The 19459-nt window shown below is 41.8% G+C and overlaps 1 protein-coding gene across 1 annotated transcript in view; it reads right to left on the reverse strand.

Annotated features, from left to right (window-relative positions):
• myo9aa (myosin IXAa) overlaps positions 1 to 19459 on the reverse strand; it is a 125766-nt gene that overhangs the window by 54356 nt on the left and 51951 nt on the right. Inside the window, exons 3-5 of the mRNA XM_080458538.1 lie at positions 5552 to 5646; positions 4433 to 4495; positions 2334 to 2433 (exon numbers count right to left, since the gene is read on the reverse strand). Coding sequence (XP_080314664.1) covers positions 2334 to 2433; positions 4433 to 4495; positions 5552 to 5646 — 258 coding nt within the window. The remainder of the gene's footprint in view (positions 1 to 2333; positions 2434 to 4432; positions 4496 to 5551; positions 5647 to 19459) is intronic.

Consider the following 19459-nt stretch of genomic DNA (forward strand, 5'->3'; position numbering starts at 1 on the left):
CAGGGCCAGAGGCCGGAGCGGAGATGCTCAACACACACGCACGTTACACAACCACCGTCGGTTTCTAAGCAAAGCCACACGAGGATGAAAACCAGCTTGCAGATGCGTCGCAGCAGGTTTTCGATTACAATCTCTGTTTTATGTTAAAGCAATCACTGCGGCTCCAGTTTGGAAAGTGGAACATTCGTCAACGTGATCCAGGTTTTCTTCAGACGGGAAACAACATCTGATGTTTATCTGCATCAAAGCAGCGAACCGACGCTTCACAGAAAAAAGTCTTTTGCTCATCTGCGCCAGAAAGAGGAGGGTTTTTTTTTTTTTCAGCTTCGTATCTCGTCAATCAAAAACATTTCAGAAAAACTCGTCTTGTTTGAAATAAAACTGATGGATTATGTAACATCCAACAGGCCGGATCTTTACCTTGAGACACCCGGGTGATACAGTCTGTGTGAATATTTGCTTAAACAGCAAATATTTCGGAGGCGATTTGTGAAGAATCCAGTAGTACATATATTAATCTTATATATATATAATAATATATTAATAGTATATATATATATATATATATAGCAGATATTTCAATCAATTCTTTTCCCAGAATGTCATTTTTTATGTAAAAATAATGAGAGAAAAAAAATGAGGCGAGCCTTTATTTTGTAAAGCATATATTACAAGACAGCAAAACGTTGCAAACAAAATCAGCTGTAGAACAAAAAAAAAGTATAACCTCTAACCATCATATCTGATAACAAGCCGTCTCCAAAGAATAACAAACATTTTGACTCAGCATGACGAAGTTATTTTAAATATCAAGAACTGAAAAATGACTAATCTTTTTTTCTTTAACGTGGATCCCGTTTACACGACAACATTTCCAGAAAAATCTTTTATGCGTTTTTATTTCGGAAAAGTTTCGCTGTTTGTTGTTTAGTAGTTGTTTTTAGTTGTTTTGGTGATGAAACCACAGACATGCATTCTAACACATTATAAACCTTAACAATGTTAATGTTTATAAAATAGAGTATTTTCAAAGAGTTGTGTTTCCCCCCGTTTACACGGAGGAGGACAAACCCTAAGAAAGTTTCCACTTTAACTTGAAAATGTTGTCGTGTAAACGGGGGCCTTGATTTTGTGCTTTTGGAGCTTTAATCTGTGGATTCGTAATATCCTAGAAATGGGGGAAAGCGTCCACCCGTCCTCCTTCAAGGTTTCAATCTATAAGACTCCAATGTGAATATTGATTTGTTAACATCGGAATCAATCCAAAAACAGACTTCATGTCAAAAGTGATGGCGTCGATCTGCACTAACGAGTCTGTTTACCAGAGGAGACGGCGGCTGAAGCTGAATAGAACCATTTCAGACTCTGTCCATGGCGTTAGGAAGACGCCAATACGTAAAGACTGAACATGTTTGTGTCGCCAAACAAAAGCTCGAGTTTTCTGCAGAAGATGATTTCTCAGAAAAGTGGAAGGGAAGGCAAACAAAAAGAAGGGTGCAATACCCAGAGCACATGTATACGCATGTGTGTTTGCATGTGCACATCAGCGGCTGGGAGGAATTCCCTGCTCTCCTCTGCGGAGGCGGTGAAGATTTGGGAGGAGGGCAGCGGGTCGCCGCCACTCAGAGGCGGAAACGCAACGAGCTTTACACAACATCCACATTCCATACACACGACGGGTTTATGGCTTTGGGTTTATGGCCCGGCCCGGCGGTGACGTGAAACCCGTTTTCCCCGGTGGGCCGCAGAGACGAGGACAGACGCCCTTTCTGTTGTTCTGCCGCGGTGGAAAGTTGTACAAACGTTTGTGCGAGAAAAAAAGCCACAAACTTGCAGCTCTGGGCACAAGAAGTCAAATCTCTCTCTCTCTCTCTCTCTCTCACACACACACACACACACACACACACACACACACACACACACACACACACACACACACACACACACACACACACACACACACACACACACACACACACACACACACACACACACACACACACACACACACACACACACACACACACACACACACACACACACACACACACACACACACACACACACACACACACACACACACACACACACACACACACACACACACACACACACACACACACACACACACACACACACACACACACACACACACACACACACACACACACACACGAAAACAGCCATCGCTCTGAATCATGGAGGTTCAGTCATCAACAGTGTTGGAATTGTGTCCGTTTGAGGACGACGACACAGACAAACCAGTGAGCGACCACAGGAACACGCAACGTGACAAACACACGCTTGTCGTATGATAAAACTCCGAGTCTCACCTGACTGAGGTAATGATACTCTTCAGGCTGCATCAGGTGAAAGGCCGTCCGCTCTTCTTCACTCGCTCCTGCCAGCAGGTAGTAAAACACGTGGTAGTTTCTAAAAAAAAACAACAACAAAAAAACAGAGGGAACAACAATCATGATGTTAGTTAAAGTTAATTAAAGCTTCAGTGTAAACTCAGCAGAAAAACCTGATAAATACTAAGATAAGATATTTAGTTTAAAGGTGGTAACCCCAAGGCATCGCTACGACCCAGAATGCAATGCTTTAGCAAAAACGGTCAGACGGTCGTTTTGCTCAGCATGATTGAGATTATCGTTCAGAGTTCAGCTGCAGGCCCCGTTTATAATCACAACAACAACAACAACAATAATAATAATAGATTTTATTTGTTGTTTCATATCCCTGAGGTCACTTTACATTAAGTAAAAACATATTAGTAACAACAAACAAAACAAAAACAGACTGAAGCAGTTTGAAGAAGAATGGGTTTGTCTTAAAAGTTTGAAAAGGTTTACAAAGTTTGTTTCCAGGATAATGTTTTGAACTGAAAACATAAAACTTCTGCAGTGTTTTGGGGGTCCGTTCACCCCCGACGCGACTTGTATGTACAGATTTATTACAAATACAAACAGCGCCAACTTGTGGCCTGGCGTGCTCACTGCAGCGTTTCTGCCGTTTCCGTGGAAACGGGAATCAGTTTCAAAATGTTACCGTGTATACGCAAAAGCTTTGCTGAAACTAAACCGTGTGTTTCACTTGAAACGTACAAACGTATCGCCCAGGGACCGCAGGGAGGATTCCAAACTCAGAGAAAACTAGAAATCGACTGGAAAATACTCGATATCAAGTCCTGCTAATTGATGCATATCAGTATGTGTGCGTGCACGTGTGCGTGCACGTGCGCTCTCCTCTTGAAGCATCTGGCTGCAGCTGCAGAGGTTAGAAAGACAAAAGTGAGCTGCAGCTGCACGACCAAGGTCTCTGCACACACAAGCTTTCATTGCGTCAGCCATCCGTCTCAATGAGAGTCGCCTCGCCGAGGGGCCCCGGAGCCAATTCCCCCCCCCCCCCCCTCCACCACCCCCCACGGTGAGGTCAACGCTCGCCACACCATCCAGCCAGTCCAGCACATTACTGTCAGCCCCACTTAAACGTCAACTCACTTCACAGCTCGCACCTCCACCAACTCAAACAACAGGCGCCGTGTCTGGAATCCACCCACAAGCACCAGTTCTCCCAATTTAAGCTCCATTTATGTGTAAACATGTTTAAACAGCTTAAACGTCGCAATTCTGACTCAACACAGACGACGGGACTGAAACTACATCTTTTTTTGTTGGAGTCTTCAAATGTACAGTATGACTAATTTCATTATTGGTGCTTTTGTCCACTTGGTGGCAGTAGTGAGTCACTGTTCTTCATCTTGTCTTATCGGTTTGAACACTGCACCACCTTGTGCTACGAAGCGATATTACAATAATAATTAAGCAACAGCTCAGTTTTTAGCTGGTTTACTCTGCAGAATTTTTTCAGATTTTTTTGGGCTAAACATAAAACATGACCTTTGATCAAATACAATTATGGTGCATTTCTTGCAGTTGGCTTTAGTGCCCTGAACAAATGTTATACTGCTTGAATTGTAGAAGAAAAAAATACAAAATACTCAAAAAAGTACTTAAAATGGGGCTTATCTTTTCACTGCACTTAATTCCATTGATATTAGCAGGCGTTCATTTAGATTGACCTTAACAGGTTTATAGAATATCTACATTTTCCACAATGAACTAAGTGTAGAAAGAAACTACATTATGTTTAAAACTGTACATACAAATCCGAATTTTATATTTGGTACTGAATTGAAAGTAGTGAAGTAGATTAAATGGTGAAACTTATACCTACGAATTAGTGAAATGACAAACTTGGAAAAAAATGACTCATTAATGTCCAGATTACAGTTATTAGAGTATTTGAGATCAGTTGCTCCAGTCCCTGTAAATACTTTGGCAACTAGGCAGTTTGTACCAATTATATCATCTTCAAAACAGAACTTCTACTTTGCAATCGATAATTCATATGTTGAGGTGTTGCTCACCGCTCATTGTGCTCCTGATAGACCAGCCTGGACTTCTCCAGAAGGTATTTCTCCACATACGCCCTGCAAACAAGAACAAGAGAAAATATGGCGTCACCAACATACTGTATCATCAAAAATAATAAATAACAGTTTAATATACAAGTTCAACGAACATCGTCACAAAGTGTTTTCCAACATGGATAAACTCAGAGAGAACTTCTTTTGTCCACAAGCTTTTGACTTTTGCAGTTAACCAGCAGCATTAGAAGCATGGAGCTGCTGTCTGAGGTAAACTATGAAATATTGTGCTTTTATATTTGAATCAGCGTCATCAGTTCATTAAAGGGGTTGCGGGTTTGAGTCTGCATGCGTCCCTGATGGGTTATTCCAGGTTTAGAGTCTTTTAGAGCTAAAAAGTTGTTTTTTTTACGGTGAAAGTTTTCAGCTACACTTTTAATTTAGAGACTTAAGAAGAGGAATAGGCAACTTTACTTCATTAAGAGCACCGAAAGGGCCAATATCTACAGTCATGGATGGAATTACTGGTACCCCCTGGAACTTTTCCAGAAAATACACAATTTCTGGAAGAAACTGTTGCAATTACAAATGTTTTTGGTGTACGTGTGTTTATTTACTTGATGTGTATTTGAAAAACACACAAAAGCGGAAGAAAAAAGCCAAAATTGACATAATTGTAAACAAAATTCCAAAAATGGGGCTGACAATATCATTTATATAATTCAATAGAAAAGTGTCTTCTTTGAATCTACATTCATGTATTTGATATTTCTCACTCAGCCGGGAGTAATTTCAATTGAAACCTGGTTCAAATGTGCTTAATTCCAGTGAGATCAACAAACCATAGTCCCTGGAGCAGTGGGTTTACCCTCCATTACTGCCTTCGTGTAAAGCAGACCAGAAACACCACTTTCTGGAAAAACCGTGGTTTTTAAGACGACTCTATACAGTGAAAAATCCGTCCAAAGTATTTGCTCATTGTCACATAAGTTCCTTTAGATTTATCGGTGAGCAATATTTGCCTCGTCCCGACCGGCCTTTACTCAGCGTCCGATTGGCTCGTCAGCCTCTCATGCTGCACGGTAAACACAGACAGTGACCACTCCCCCCTCTGCTTACCCTCTCACAGTGCCGCTCTCCTGGTAGTTCACCTGAATGAACTTGCCGAATCGACTGGAGTTGTTGTTGTGTGCCGTCTTGGCGTTCCCAAATGCCTGAAAGAGAAAGACAAATGAGCCGAGGCCTCGTACGAGATATCACACACAGGTTAGAGCCAGATGTCCCAGGTCAGATCCCCAGTCCACCTTCGTCTGTGGGTCAAACGGACACAGGATTTGGCTCAGATCCAAACATTGTCTCGAAAGGCTGTTAGCTTTTCCTCTCAGATTAATAACATGTTTTTAAGATCTATTAACTTTAGAGTGAGAGTGAAGGAGAAACGGCCAGCGGGTCTGATGGGTAATAAAAAAACAAAAAGCTCCTGGGTGAGTAATGGGATCCATGTGGCCGTGTGGAACATGTGTAGCGGCTGCGCTTTAATAAGACGCTCCAGTATTTCCCCTCACTGCTCTGTTTATGTTGTACGGCTGCCTGGAGGGGAAGTCGTTCTTCGCCCTTTATAAACCCTGCAGTTATTTGTAGCTTCACCGCAAGTAAACAAATTCCTCAGTGAATAACTCAGAAATGTCCAAACAGCCCCTGACCAGACCCTTCAACACCACTTAGACTGCCAGCGGCGGGAACAATCCTGGAAATTCAATATGAAGGACGACTGCTGTTAAATACTTCAATATACTGTTAGGAAGCTTCAATTATAACCAGTGACGAGTAAAAGTAATGACGTGCATATTGTAGTTACAAAGACTCTTAACGTTTGTTGTTGCTTAAATTCACTGATAGTGTCAAAATCTTCTGGACTGAAATGAGAGAGAATACTTGTACCACCTGGTGGCACAAAGTGGTATTACATGACTGATATAAACAGTTGGTTACCTTGTTATAGTGTGGTTGCTATGGAGTAGAAATACATAAAACAACCTGTAACATCTATATTTGTTACTGTATTAAAAGATTATATGCTAATGCTATCAGTCTTTTCTGCTTATAAGTGAAATAAGCACTCTTAAAAAAGTGGTTAACTCATTCATCTGAACTTATATCTGAAATCGGGAGGTAGATGCTCTATAATCTGGATATTACTTAAAGTTATATCACTTAGTAAGAAGTCTAACGTTGGTGAACACGTTACTTTGGTCTGTTTGAGGTTCTGTATTTTCCACTGCACACATTCCTGTGACTGGGATACTTTTCAGCAGAATCTTGCAGAATTTGTCAGACCACCTGTTTAAGAATGAAACATATTTATGAACTAATGACAAAAGAAGCGACTACAATGGCAAAACGTTATTAAGGTATTGGTTGATGCTAAAGCTAAAGGCTCATTTATGCTCATGAGACGTACAGATACGTACAAAAACGTCCGATGATACTCTGCGTTCATTTTGTATGAATTTCTGTCCGCCTCTCAGAAGCTTACGGATACGGATCCATCTTGCAGTACCACCAGCTACATTGGGGGGGGCAGTGTTGAGTTAAACAAATTGAGGAATCATTTGAAAGAGTGGATTTGTGACACCTGGGTGTATTTAACCGCCTCGAAGATCATCACCTCCTTCTCAATATCAACTATGTCCTCGGCATCGAAATTATCGTTCTTATTCTCTTTAAAAAGGAGTTTCCTTCTTGGTATCCTGCTGGTGCAGTATGTTGTAGAACGGTGGCCTCTGATTGGCTGACAAAGGCTTATTATAATGGACGCACTGAGGCATGAAGCTGACATTTACATACATATCCGGTTTTATTCGTACATTGAGGATAAAGGAGCTCTAACAACCGACTCGGAGCAGGACAAAGATTAGAAAAGGAAAGACAGAATGACTTCATTGCAAAACTAGATGTAGGCCGTCGCAAGCTCGTACAACCAAAATTAAAAAGGACACTACAATTGTACTTGGCTACACGTGGATTAGAACCAACGAAAAGTCTTAACGAGAACGTTTCTTCATATCGTTTTATTGTCTCATAACACTTTGGTTTCTCTACTCGCTCACAACAAATGAATCAGAGCAACAAACTCAGCCTTCACGTATGACTCACAAGGCTGAAGAAAAAACTTTAAAACAGGCAAACGCTGTGGAAAAACACACCCGACTGTGCCGTCTGGAGAGCGGAGGAACACACATGGTCAAATAGTGGAACGGTGACAACATCACTTCACATCCAAAAAAATGTGTGTTTCTACAGTGCGACGCCCGGTGCATTCGATATTCCCGGAGGAGCTGGCACTCTCCATCCGTCAACCTAAAACACTCAGGAACGGCGGGTCAGACGAGGACAGACCGACACCAGTCGGTCCCTCAGAAGTTAGAACTTCCTGGTAGCAGAGGACTTGCTGCGCGATGAACCCGGAGGGGTCAGGCAAAACGTCAGATATCGCACCTTCCAGTCCCGTTGGTTCACATTTCGCTTTGGACCGGCCGGAAACAGGATGAGGAACAGCTTAAACACAGCGGAGTGATTTACGCCCAGCTCCGTGTACTCCTCCACCTGGTCTGTGTAAAGACGACGCATCGTTTCAGACGTTTTTATCGCCGACACTTTGTAGTCTTTGTAAACTTGGCTCGCTTCGTATTACCGGCAATAAAACACGAATCTCCCAAGTGAAGGGGCAGAATTCTCTGCAGGCTGCCAACATTGAGGTATAACCTAAAAATACACACAGAATACCTTTATTTTAACGTCTCAGCTGATTTAAACTAGATTTTGTGCAACAACTAAGAACCTTTTCTTTAAAAGTCTGTAGGTTACCTGAAAAGGGTCATGATTCAGTGACGTCCTACCAGAGATTAAGAAGAGAGAATTAAAAAGCAGACCTGGACAATGTCTATTTCTATCTCTTCTGCAGATCCTAGAGCAGGTTTTCCATTTCTTTTCCTGTGTCACACCTTCAAACATGCAACATTCAAAATTATGAAGTATATATTAGGTCAAGAACGGCTCTGGATTCCAAAATATCATCAATATTAAATGGACCTTACTTATATACGGTGCACAAGCAGTCCCTAGTTTTACATTTGTACCCATTACCACCCATTCACACACACCAATAGTGGCGGCTGCCAAGTTGCTCAACCCATCCAGTGTGCAAAATCTGAGGTCCAGTGTTTTGCTCAAGGACACGCTGACTTATGGTCGGATGGACAATCAAACCTGCAACACTGCGGTTGAAAGATGATCTGCTGGGGGTAAGGAATATGCTGTAAAGACGAAACCCTACAATTATACGAAACAGCTGAAGATTATCTTGGTTTTCTTGCCACTTCGTCCACAAGGGGTGACGGTGGGAACGTGGAGGGTAGAGAAGCCCAGACGTCACTGGCTCCATCCCAGACCAAGACTGAATCTCTTCAAGAGGCCAAACCACCATCACAGGTCAATATTCAACGGGAAGGAAGCCCATATCCTTCCAGTTGAGTTTTGACCCGTGATGATGGTCGACCATCCTAATCAGAAGCGTCAGTCGACTCCTCTCAGGAAACTTTTACATGTTTCAAGTAAAAAAAACAACAACAAAAACATTGTTTCAGAAAGGTTTTGCGTTTACATGGCAACGTTTTGAAAATTAGGTCCATTTACACAGAAACAGCAGACACATTGAAAATGATGTAGTTACCATGTGGGGCCACTAGTGGGTGCTGTTGGTAGTTTTTGTAATGAAACCGCACACGCATGTGCGCTGAGAACAACAAACAATACGCTACAAACATCAACAATGGCAAAAGCATGGACATTAGACCCTGAACTATAAAACTACCAAGTCCCAGGAGAAGATAAACAAACATCGTTGTCATCGTCAATCTACTGAGCATGTGCAGAAGAACCGTTTACTATGACTATGGTGTTCATGTGCTGTAGCAGGGTTTCAGAAAAGTTGCGTTTTCCACCATTTCTACAGAGACAGACTTAGGTTGTTTTTGAAAAGTTGTGTTTTCCTCCCCATTTCCATGGAGACAGAGTCTGAGCATTTCAGAAAAGTTGCCTTTTCAGTGGCTTCGACCAAAATTAAACTGTATAAACAGACACTCAAAACACAGTGAAAGTTTTCTATTTCCCTCTTGACAGCGTTGTGTTCTGCCTGTCCAGCTCCTCACTCTTCATTTTGCAGAAACGTCAGTCACACCGGACAGAACCAGAAGCATTTGGTGAAGAACAAGAGAAAAATGTAGAAAAACAAACAAGGGATCGATCGGCTCCAGAAGATGCATCATCGTCTTCACCCAAACTGACCCCAAACCGAGCTGAATACAACTTCTACTTCCAGATACTTGTTCTCAAATGCAAATATTATTTCCACTGCCCTCTTGTTCTTTGCACCGACGCAAACAACCCACAACAATGCTAATGTGTTCTTTTCCTTTCTGCATGGGAGTTGTCAAAAAGTTATTCTGGGAGTTTTAAGTCAGTAGCTCAAGCCTGGGAGCACCGAGGTATTTACAACTGCACATATAATGAGGAAAACATTTAGAAAACTTTAAAACTGTGGAAAATATTCCAGGGTGGGATTTTTTTTTATTTTTTCCACCTCTTTGCAACAGTCACCCAGCCTGAGAGGGACACCGACTGGAAACTGTTTGTACAGGGATGATTCGCACCCCTTCAGTCACTTCAACAGGTCAACAACATTATTCTTGGCCGCAGACTGTCGACCGAGCCGGAGGCGGGCCGACGACGAGCTTGAGACGGTGCCAGCGTGTTCTGGGTGTAATGTGTCTCAGGTCAAAGTCATTCAGAGGAGCTCAGACGGGGAGGATGAGGGGATCCTCTCACAAGAGCAGCGCTCACACATCGCTTACGGTTCTCTTGGAGGAAAGCTTGTATTCAGACCAGGGGAGTCAAACATAAGGCCGTGACGTCAGGGTGAGTTTGTATAAACATCCAAGAAACGACATCTCTAGGAGAAGTTTTGGGGACATTTCACCGTATGTTGCACCAGAAAGTTTCATTAAAATCGGCTTTCTGTTGCGATTGTAGTCGATTTTAAACATTTATCATGTATAATCCACAACACAGAAGTACTTTAAAGTTTAGATGTAAAGGTAGGGATGCACTGATACCACTCTCCAAACCGCTGACATTGCTTGTAGTCTCGGGCGATGCCGCTGACCCATGAAGTCATGTAATATTCACCGGGTTGTATTGAGCATTTTTGTACTACAAGTACTCTGTGCACTACTGTCAGACTGATACTGGTAGAGGATGTATCCCTACTTTTATTTCGACAAAGAAAGAGGTCCACAAAACTAAACTGTAAAACTATATTTCAGATACTGGAGTGCTGACACTTTATGAAACATACACAAAAACTAAAGAAGAAATGAAATCAGAGACTCCGCGGGTTAAGATTTAGCATAAACCCAAAATAATCTTGGGTTTCCAAGTGTTCAAAAGAGGCTATAGAGCCTGTAATCTCTGCTCTTGTCTCTCTTAAAGAAGCCTTGATTTATCTTTAGCTCGTCATCACCCACTAGATGAATTTCCACTTGTGTCATATGACAGATTGGTCTCAAAACTCCTCACAGTGAAGCTTTGTTTGACTTCCACATCGTCAAAAAGAAACCAGCTCCAAGATTTAAAAAGTGCGGAATGATTTAATAAAGACTCACTAAAATATTCTGCATTCCTTCTCTGACAGTAGAAAATAACCTTTTGTGTGACTCAGAGAAACATTCCTGATTCGCCCTCTGATGATAGGATCGGAAGAGGATGTGAGTCTGCAGAGTCGTGTGCCGCATTAACGTGGACAGGAAGTCAACCGAGCCCAGCGACTCGGTCCAACGCGTTTCACAGTTACGTCACGGAGCGTGCAGGACGATAATGTTCTCCGGAGTCCAATTCAGAGTTGTAATCTCACACCTTGAGCCACGCCGGCCGGAGTGGCCTGCGGTCACTGTGGTTGTTTAGTCATTGGCTGTCATGGCTCCCAGCGCAGTGAAAGCATGATGGGACCTGGGCTCTGGCAGCCGCTGCCTCTGTCAAAACAAACGCTGCGAGATGCGTCTGAGGGTGAGACTTGAACCTGCACACATCGGTTATGTCTTCAAAAAAATAACTGAGTCAGTATTTGACTCATACGTCGCAATACTCCTCAGTTTAAAGCATTTACAATGAAAGTGTGTCCATTGATCAAGACAACACCTCTTAATCCCAAAATGTCTAAAGTGAACCAATAGAAATAAAAATACAAATATAAATATTTTTTTTTCTTCCAGAAATTCAGTGAGAAATTTTTATCATTTAAAAATGTTTTGGTCAGTTTGATGATTTTTTTCCAACATATTTACCAGAATATTTATTAATACTTAAATGTTGTTTATTGCTTTAGTCAGATAAGTTAGAAAAGAAAAGAAAAAAAAAACCTTCATGACATAACTCAGGCTATGATCAAGGAAATGACACAACAAAGAGGTCGTCGCAGCAATAACAGTGAAGGTTCTGATCAGAGAAGTCAAGTGTGACCACCCGTGAATTCCCATAAACTAAATATACTGTCACCCTCAGAAAGCAGAGGTTCCACCTTTCGTCGCTGAGTCACCAAAGACCTGCTCCATGCCCCCGTCAGGCCTCAAACCCCCCCCCCCGGGGGCCAATCTGATGGTCCACTGAAGTTAGTAACTTGACATGTTACATAAACTCTGGCGGCTGTTTGTTTAAGATTTACGACCAAAGTTGTACACAGCGAAACTTTGGCTTCGGATTCTGAAGAAACTGCGGTTGCATCCGTTTATCCGGCGAATCTGGTGAGAGTAAACTCTCTGCGCTATTTATGTTGAGGTTCTCCATTAAAACCTAAGGAATCGTACGTTTGTGTAACATTTCAACAGGAGCCACCGGCTGCCGGTTATTTGTTTTTCTTGGAAAAAGAGATTTAGAGTGAAACGCAGACGTGGCATGTTCTGTAATAACAATGCTGAACTTAGTGGACGGTGGTTTGACAGTAAAGAAAATAAAGAAATGGGGTTTACTTTGGCTTGTGGTCAGTTATGGTGATTAAATTAGCTGTGAGGTAAACATTCTGGAATAATATCTCTACGCTGATGACTGTAAACATCTAATGTTGGTTGATAAACTTAAATATAAGCTTAAATGTCCCATATTGTGCAAAATTCATTTTGAATGGCTTGCTAGCAGTAACGTGTGTCCTCATAGCCTGAGTATGAAGAGGAACGACAGCCACGTGACTCACTTGCTTGCTCCACGTTTTAGCGAATGTGCGCTCATACAGGCGGATCAGAGATTTTCTCTTCATGACATCATGAGGGGAAACAGTCACTCCCTCTGGCGGTGGAGCTTTGCCTTTTCTGATATACAGAATAAATTCAGCATAAATGAAAAACCTTAACAGTTAGCAGGAGCTAGCGTTAGCTCGTTGGTAGCAACTGTACTAACACATTACGACCAAACGAAGTAACACATTCAGACACACAGTATTTTTAACTCGCCATCTTTAGGAGCCTCTCATTCTGGGTCAGATTCTGCTTCAAACTGGTTTGGTTGAAAGAGCATTTGTACGAATCATAGTGATAAATCCACTGTAGCCATTAGCGCATCGTACCAGTGTATTTGATTAACTTGTTTCCCTGTTAAATGGTGACCAACCTCCTTTAGCGTCCATCGCTACTGGTAGAGACAGGATATAGTGAAAGACTCAGACAGACACAGAAACAGCCTGTTCTCAGTGGAGTCGCCAGAGGAACTTTTAGACTGGATGAGATTCAGAACCAAGGCTTGATTTGTGAAAACACACTTTGAATACAATGTTGACCTCTGACACCTATGTGAAATTGTTAAAAAAAAAAAAAACAGTATAGCTTGGGACTTTTAAAGAGCAGAGTTTATTAAATTTCTTTACTTTAATTATCCCAAATCTCTGAAACTGTGGTTTTCAAAGTGTGTGGGAGCGGAGAACCCCTGAGGGGGTCTGGGGGCTGCCTTTTCCCACCATCCCTTCTGAAGAAGGTGCAACACAAAGAAAGCATTTGCCTCAATCAGAGATCGGTCCTGTGTCAGTGAGAAGGAAGTGAACATTAGTCACAGAGACGGAGATGAAAGTCAGACGTAATAGAAAAATAATCGGACATCTCCAGGACTCCTCCGCTATCCGAGACATCTCCCATGTAACATAAACCTCTCCGAGTGGAAAATAGCTGCATTCCTAAATTAAAAAAAAAAGGCCCCTCAGACAAACTTCAACTCCAAATTAGCCATTCATTTCCCATGGCGCTTCACAAACAGCTGAGCTGCGGTCGAAACCCTGAGCAGGACGGACTCCGTGTCCTCGGGCCTCGTCGTTCCTCCGCGTTCAACAAGTGGAACCACGTTATCCAGGAAATTGTGGGGATCCAGAAATGACAACAAACCGCTGAGTGCAGGATATACATATCTGGAAGGATCATTTTCCCCATGTTTACTGATTATCATCTGGAAGGTATGGAGCGACTTCAACCGAGATAATCTGATCCCCAACTTACCCCGAAGACAAGATGTTTACACTCGCAGTAATTGCTGTTAGTGGAAGCGTAATGTGAAAAAGCAGCAGAGAAAATTACGTTGGGGGGGGGGAAAACAAAACAAAAACAAAGCTGGGAACAGAAGAAAGAACTTTCTAGGAACGTTCACGCAGACAAATTGAGAGATCAGGGTTTCCAGATCTGACTCACTGTTTCCAGCCCAAATCTCAGCCTCTGTAGAAAACTCATGATAAAACCATAAAACTATTATATGCACAATAAAGAACGCGTCATATGAGCACAGCTGCAAGTAGAAAGGTACGAGAAACATGCTGCCCAAGACGCCTGACCTGGCAACCCTGTTTAGAAACCCTCCAGCGTAACATGACGGGTGAAATCAGGTCTTGAGGTTAAACTTTAAAAAAAAGTCATTTCAACAGAAACCGCTGCAGATTGCGTGCTAAAGGACTCTTTGGGTAAACTAGTAAACAAACCAGCACCTGTTAAATGTGCAGTCACTCCTTAGCTGCAATAAAGACGCGTGCGTGCGTGTGTGTGTGTGTGTGTGTGTGTGTGTGTGTGTGTGTGTGTGTGTGTGTGTGTGTGTGTGTGTGTGTGTGTGTGTGTGTGTGTGTGTGTGTGTCCTCGTGTTGGCATCTCTTTAGTCCCGTTTCTGTCGCGTTGACACATAAACCCTCTCACACACATCTTCAACAGAACTTTAATGAAACCCTGAAACTGGCAAACATCAACAAAATCCTGTCATCAGCTCATTTGCACCGGCTGACACGCTGCAGAGAGAATATGGATTATTTTAAACCGCTTTATCCAACATAGGGTAGAAGGGCCAACCTGGACTCAAACCAGGGAGAACCTCACCGTGTGAGCCGCTACACCACCACTTGCCCCAGATGGAAGGTCAAATACTTAAAAGTACTAAAATCAAAACTACAGGCATTGTTGAATTACAACATCTCCGTGTTAAACTGTTTGAAAAAAACCCTGAAATAAGCAATATGTGGGAAGTGTCATGAAGAGGAAACAACTCAAAGAAAACCAAACAGATCTCAACTCATCTATCGTTTAGCTTCATCAAAGTGTCTCACTTGGCAGAAGACCATGATCGTCCTACAAACAGGAAGTCGGTGAGATATGAGAATGTTCTCTGATCAAACAGCATGCTCCTCATTAATTCTTCTTTTTTTTTTTTTTGTAATTTTTTTTTTGTATTTTTTATTGATTTAAAGAATTTATTTTTTATTTTCTTTCAAAAAATAAAAAATTTACTTTAAAATTTTCTTTTTTTAAATTTTTTTTTAAAGATGTTATTACATATTTTAAATATATATATTTTGATTTTAACTAAGTACAATTGAAAAAACAGCAGCACGCACAGACAGGTATGCAGATGAGCAAAGACAGCAATGTTGACACACACACACACACACACACACACACACACACACACACACACACACACACACACACACACACACACACACACACACACACACACACACACACACACACACACACACACACACACACACACACACACACACACCCACACAAAAAGCAAAAGTGATGTATGTGTATGTACAGTGTGTGTACAGTGAGTGTACAATATTTCTACACACAGTTCTCTGAAATTAGAGATGCTGATGATGAGGCGTGGCCGTACGTGTGGTCGCAGGCAGGGAGGCGACTGAACTCGGAAAGTTACTGTACACACACACCTGTATCCACAATCTATAGATATACTATAAAATTATTGAAGCAAATTTAATTTGTGCTTCAATAAAAGGCAGAAGTGATTTGTTATGACTCAAACTAACAGTTTCATTACTTGTGCAGCTAAACATCCCATTTGACCTCGTCGTGAACGTCACTGTAGGAATGCTGCGTTTGAATGTTAGTTTTCACAAGACATATCCAATAAATTGAGTTATATATATATATATAGTTAGTCTGCAGAGGAGGCTCTAATACCGCTATATCCCACAGCACAGTGGGTCCCAACAGATCCGTTCCTCGAACCCAGAAACAAATGTCTTCTGCTTTTATCTGGAATAGTTAGTGAAAGATTTTGTGTCAGTCAGGATTTAATATCAATGTATTGCTTCAGTGAATGTGACCAAAGAGGGTGTTTGTCACTTTATATGACATAAACCAACAGCAACAAAACTAAAAAAAAAAACAGATTTGGATCACAAATAACACCAGAATAGAAAACCATTTGGGTTCAATCTCCCATGAAAAAGCACAGCCCAGCTTACTCCATAAGTCTGAGCAAAACTTCTTCTGTCGCCCTTTGAGCTGTAACTTGCAGGTTGTTCTGGGAGTCTAGAACATGAGATCAAACCTGGGGAAGGAAAATCCCAACTGCAACCAAACCTGGAGCCAAAGTAAGAGAACAAGAACATTCTAGTGGACAGACGACTAAGTTGGATTATTGCTACAGTGACTGTCAAAATAAAACTCCCAGGAGAATCTGGACTGGGAGTCATGACACTCTGGAGGAAACGTTGTTCTTGTTGTTCATCTACTGAGCATGTGCGGGAGGACTATTTACTACGGCCGCGGTTCGCATGCGCCGCAGCAGCGTTTCATCAAAGTGGCTTTTATCCCCCGTTTCCATGGAGACGGAGTCGGAGCGTTTTCAAAAAGTTCCTCCTTTGAGAGCAGTTTGAAGAAGCTGCATTTTAAAACGTTGCGTAAACGGGGCTTTACTGCACAGGTTTGAGCGACACTGTCTTCTGTAGCCCTTGTAGCAATGCATTGTGGGTCGTTCCAGGCGCCCATAACATCGGATCAGGAACACTCCCAACATACTACCATACCATAACAATACTCAACAGAACATAGCCTGTGTTTTTTATTTACTATAACGGTAGAATTAACCACAGCTATGAGTGAAGGCGGTTTACACCTGGACAGGTGAGCCGGACATCACAGAGAGCTGGACACAGCAAAGCCCCCATAAGCAGACCGTTCTCTCCTTCCTTCCTATATGAGAACTGGAACCGATGCTCTTGTCCAGGTCCGAATCTGTTTCTCCACCTGTAGCACAGTGAAGGAACCCGATTCCCGCTTTGGTCTGAACTCTTTTAGGTTCAAAAAACAGGCAGGAGAGCGTAGAACTCATGACAGGTAGATCTGCATTCCTCCAAAAAGAAGTTAAACCACATTCTGGTCTGACTCCAGTTACGGTCCTTTGCAGCGCCGGGGCGACTATTTGTGGCCGAGGCGTCCTTCCTTCTCTGTGAGGCACAGCTGCCTCACGGGATTTAGTTCAAACATTGTCAAGATGCCTTTGACGCAATGTCATTTCTCACCCTGGCACACAGAGTCTGCTCTGTTCTTCACTCGTCCGTCTCATTATTCCTGCTCCTTCTGCCATGTGACAATTACAAAGAGAACGGGGGGAAAAAAAAAAAAAAAACTCCCCCCCCCCCCCCCCCCCCCAAGTGAACTTCTGACCCGGCGTTACATAAGAGCGCTCGGATTTCTTTAGTGTCAGAAAAAGGGTTAATGTGGACGCACAAGCCAATTTCCTCCAAGTTGAAGCGACACAAAGAGCAGAAGAAAAAAGCTCCAACTTCACTGGGACATTCGGCGTGTAAACAATAGTGCAGTGTTTCCTCGTGGTAATGAGATGAGGCAAACGAGAGGCACCCAAAGGGATGAAAAAATGAGGGGGGGGGAGACAGAAAGATCTAAAGAGAAGTTAAAAAAAATCTTTCCAGTTGGTTTGCGCCAATAGTTTGGAAATTTTTCATATCCTGTGTGTCCCAAAAGGCTTGCATCGCTTTATTTTGATATTTAGTTTGGTCCTGAATATAAGTTGGTAGACCTTTTTAAAAAAAGAGGGTGACACTTATATTCTAGAAAATACGGTAACCGAGTAGCCCTTTGTATTACTCAGTAACTTTGAATTACCGTATTTTTCAGACTATAAGTCCCCGCCCCCTCCCTTTTTTAAAAAAAAAATACTATAAACAGGACATGCTTTTCTACTATATTCAGATGTAACTGTTGATAATTTTGGTCCATTTTGTTAAGTTTCTCTGCTTTTCTCTTTCTGCATATATAACAAGTTCTGTTTAACAATTTGCTGTGTATCTTTGATATTTTCTTATACCAACATTCTGCTTGCTCTGAAAGTGAAATATAATGTGTATATAATGTGTAATAATTGAGGTTTTTCTGTGGTACTGAAGCAGCTTTCTGTCGTCATACCGTGACCGCTCGTCTATGTATTGGTAGATTTTATTATATCAGTGAATTCTTAATACGAGTTCTATGACCAGCCGAACAACTGAAAAATGGTAAAATGCTGTATATACTCTCTTTCTCTAGTGCCGAACAAGTTTCTATTTTCTGCTTCCCATTTGATCTGTTTTACATTAAATCTCGTGTCGATTTTACTTTTGATGCTCGTTTTCTTGCTCTGTCAGTCAAACACAGTAATAATGAAGGTTTTTCTGTATTGTAGCAGCTTTCTGTTGTCATACACTGACATCGAGTGGCCCAACATGGTATATGCAGGTACATTCTGATATAGAAGACATTAAGTTGCATGAAGAGATAAACTACAAAAAAAAAAAAAAAAAAGTGTCTTATAGTCTGGAAAATACGGTAACAACAGAAGCAAAGTACGAATACTCTCACTTGCCAACAATATGAAGCAACATGACTTAATTTCATTGTCGATTTTTTTTTTCTGCCATAATTTACAGCTTATCAAGTATCAGTAACTTGTCATCTGTTTTATGTTATCAGATTTAAACAGAGTCACAAAGTTCATCAGCAGCGTTGCAAATCCGTCAAATGGAAACTCAAGTGTTATTCAGAACAGAGGGCCTGATGGTTCCAAACAAGTTTCTGTGTAATCTATCAATCAGTCGTCTCCAGTGTTGGGCTGAACTGAGAACATCAGGAGGAGCCGACGGAGACGATCCATGAGATGCTGTCATTCCTTCCAGCCGGCCCACGGGCTCGGCTCGGGGCCGTGACTCACTCCACCAACATTTGGAGCAACAAGACCTGATTGTTGAGTCAAATATCAGACTGACCGCTGCTCCCACTACAATTATCGGCCATAAAAAGTTGCAGGATTCAAACGTATGAGTCGTTTGGGCTGTTAGACAAAACAAGCCATGTGACTTTGCCAGTTTCCATGTTTCTTCTGGCCTTTTATGGGCCGAGTGACTAAACTGTCACTTAAGTCTGTTTGGGTCAGAAGTAATTAAAGCGATGCATCTTAAATGAAAAACAATCATTACAAAATTGCACAATGTCTCGTAGCACAGAGAAAAGAAACTTGAAAAAATGTGGATTGTACATCGAATTAAGCTTATTTAACAAAATATCTGTTTCTCTTAGAATGGAACGATGACGGATAAACAAAGTGATAAAGTTATCAGGAATAGGGATAACCTTTCGATTCGTAATGAATTAA

This window comes from Lipophrys pholis, assembly GCF_963383615.2.
Source record: "Lipophrys pholis genome assembly, chromosome: 2".
NCBI classification, from domain to species: Eukaryota; Metazoa; Chordata; class Actinopteri; order Blenniiformes; family Blenniidae; genus Lipophrys; species Lipophrys pholis.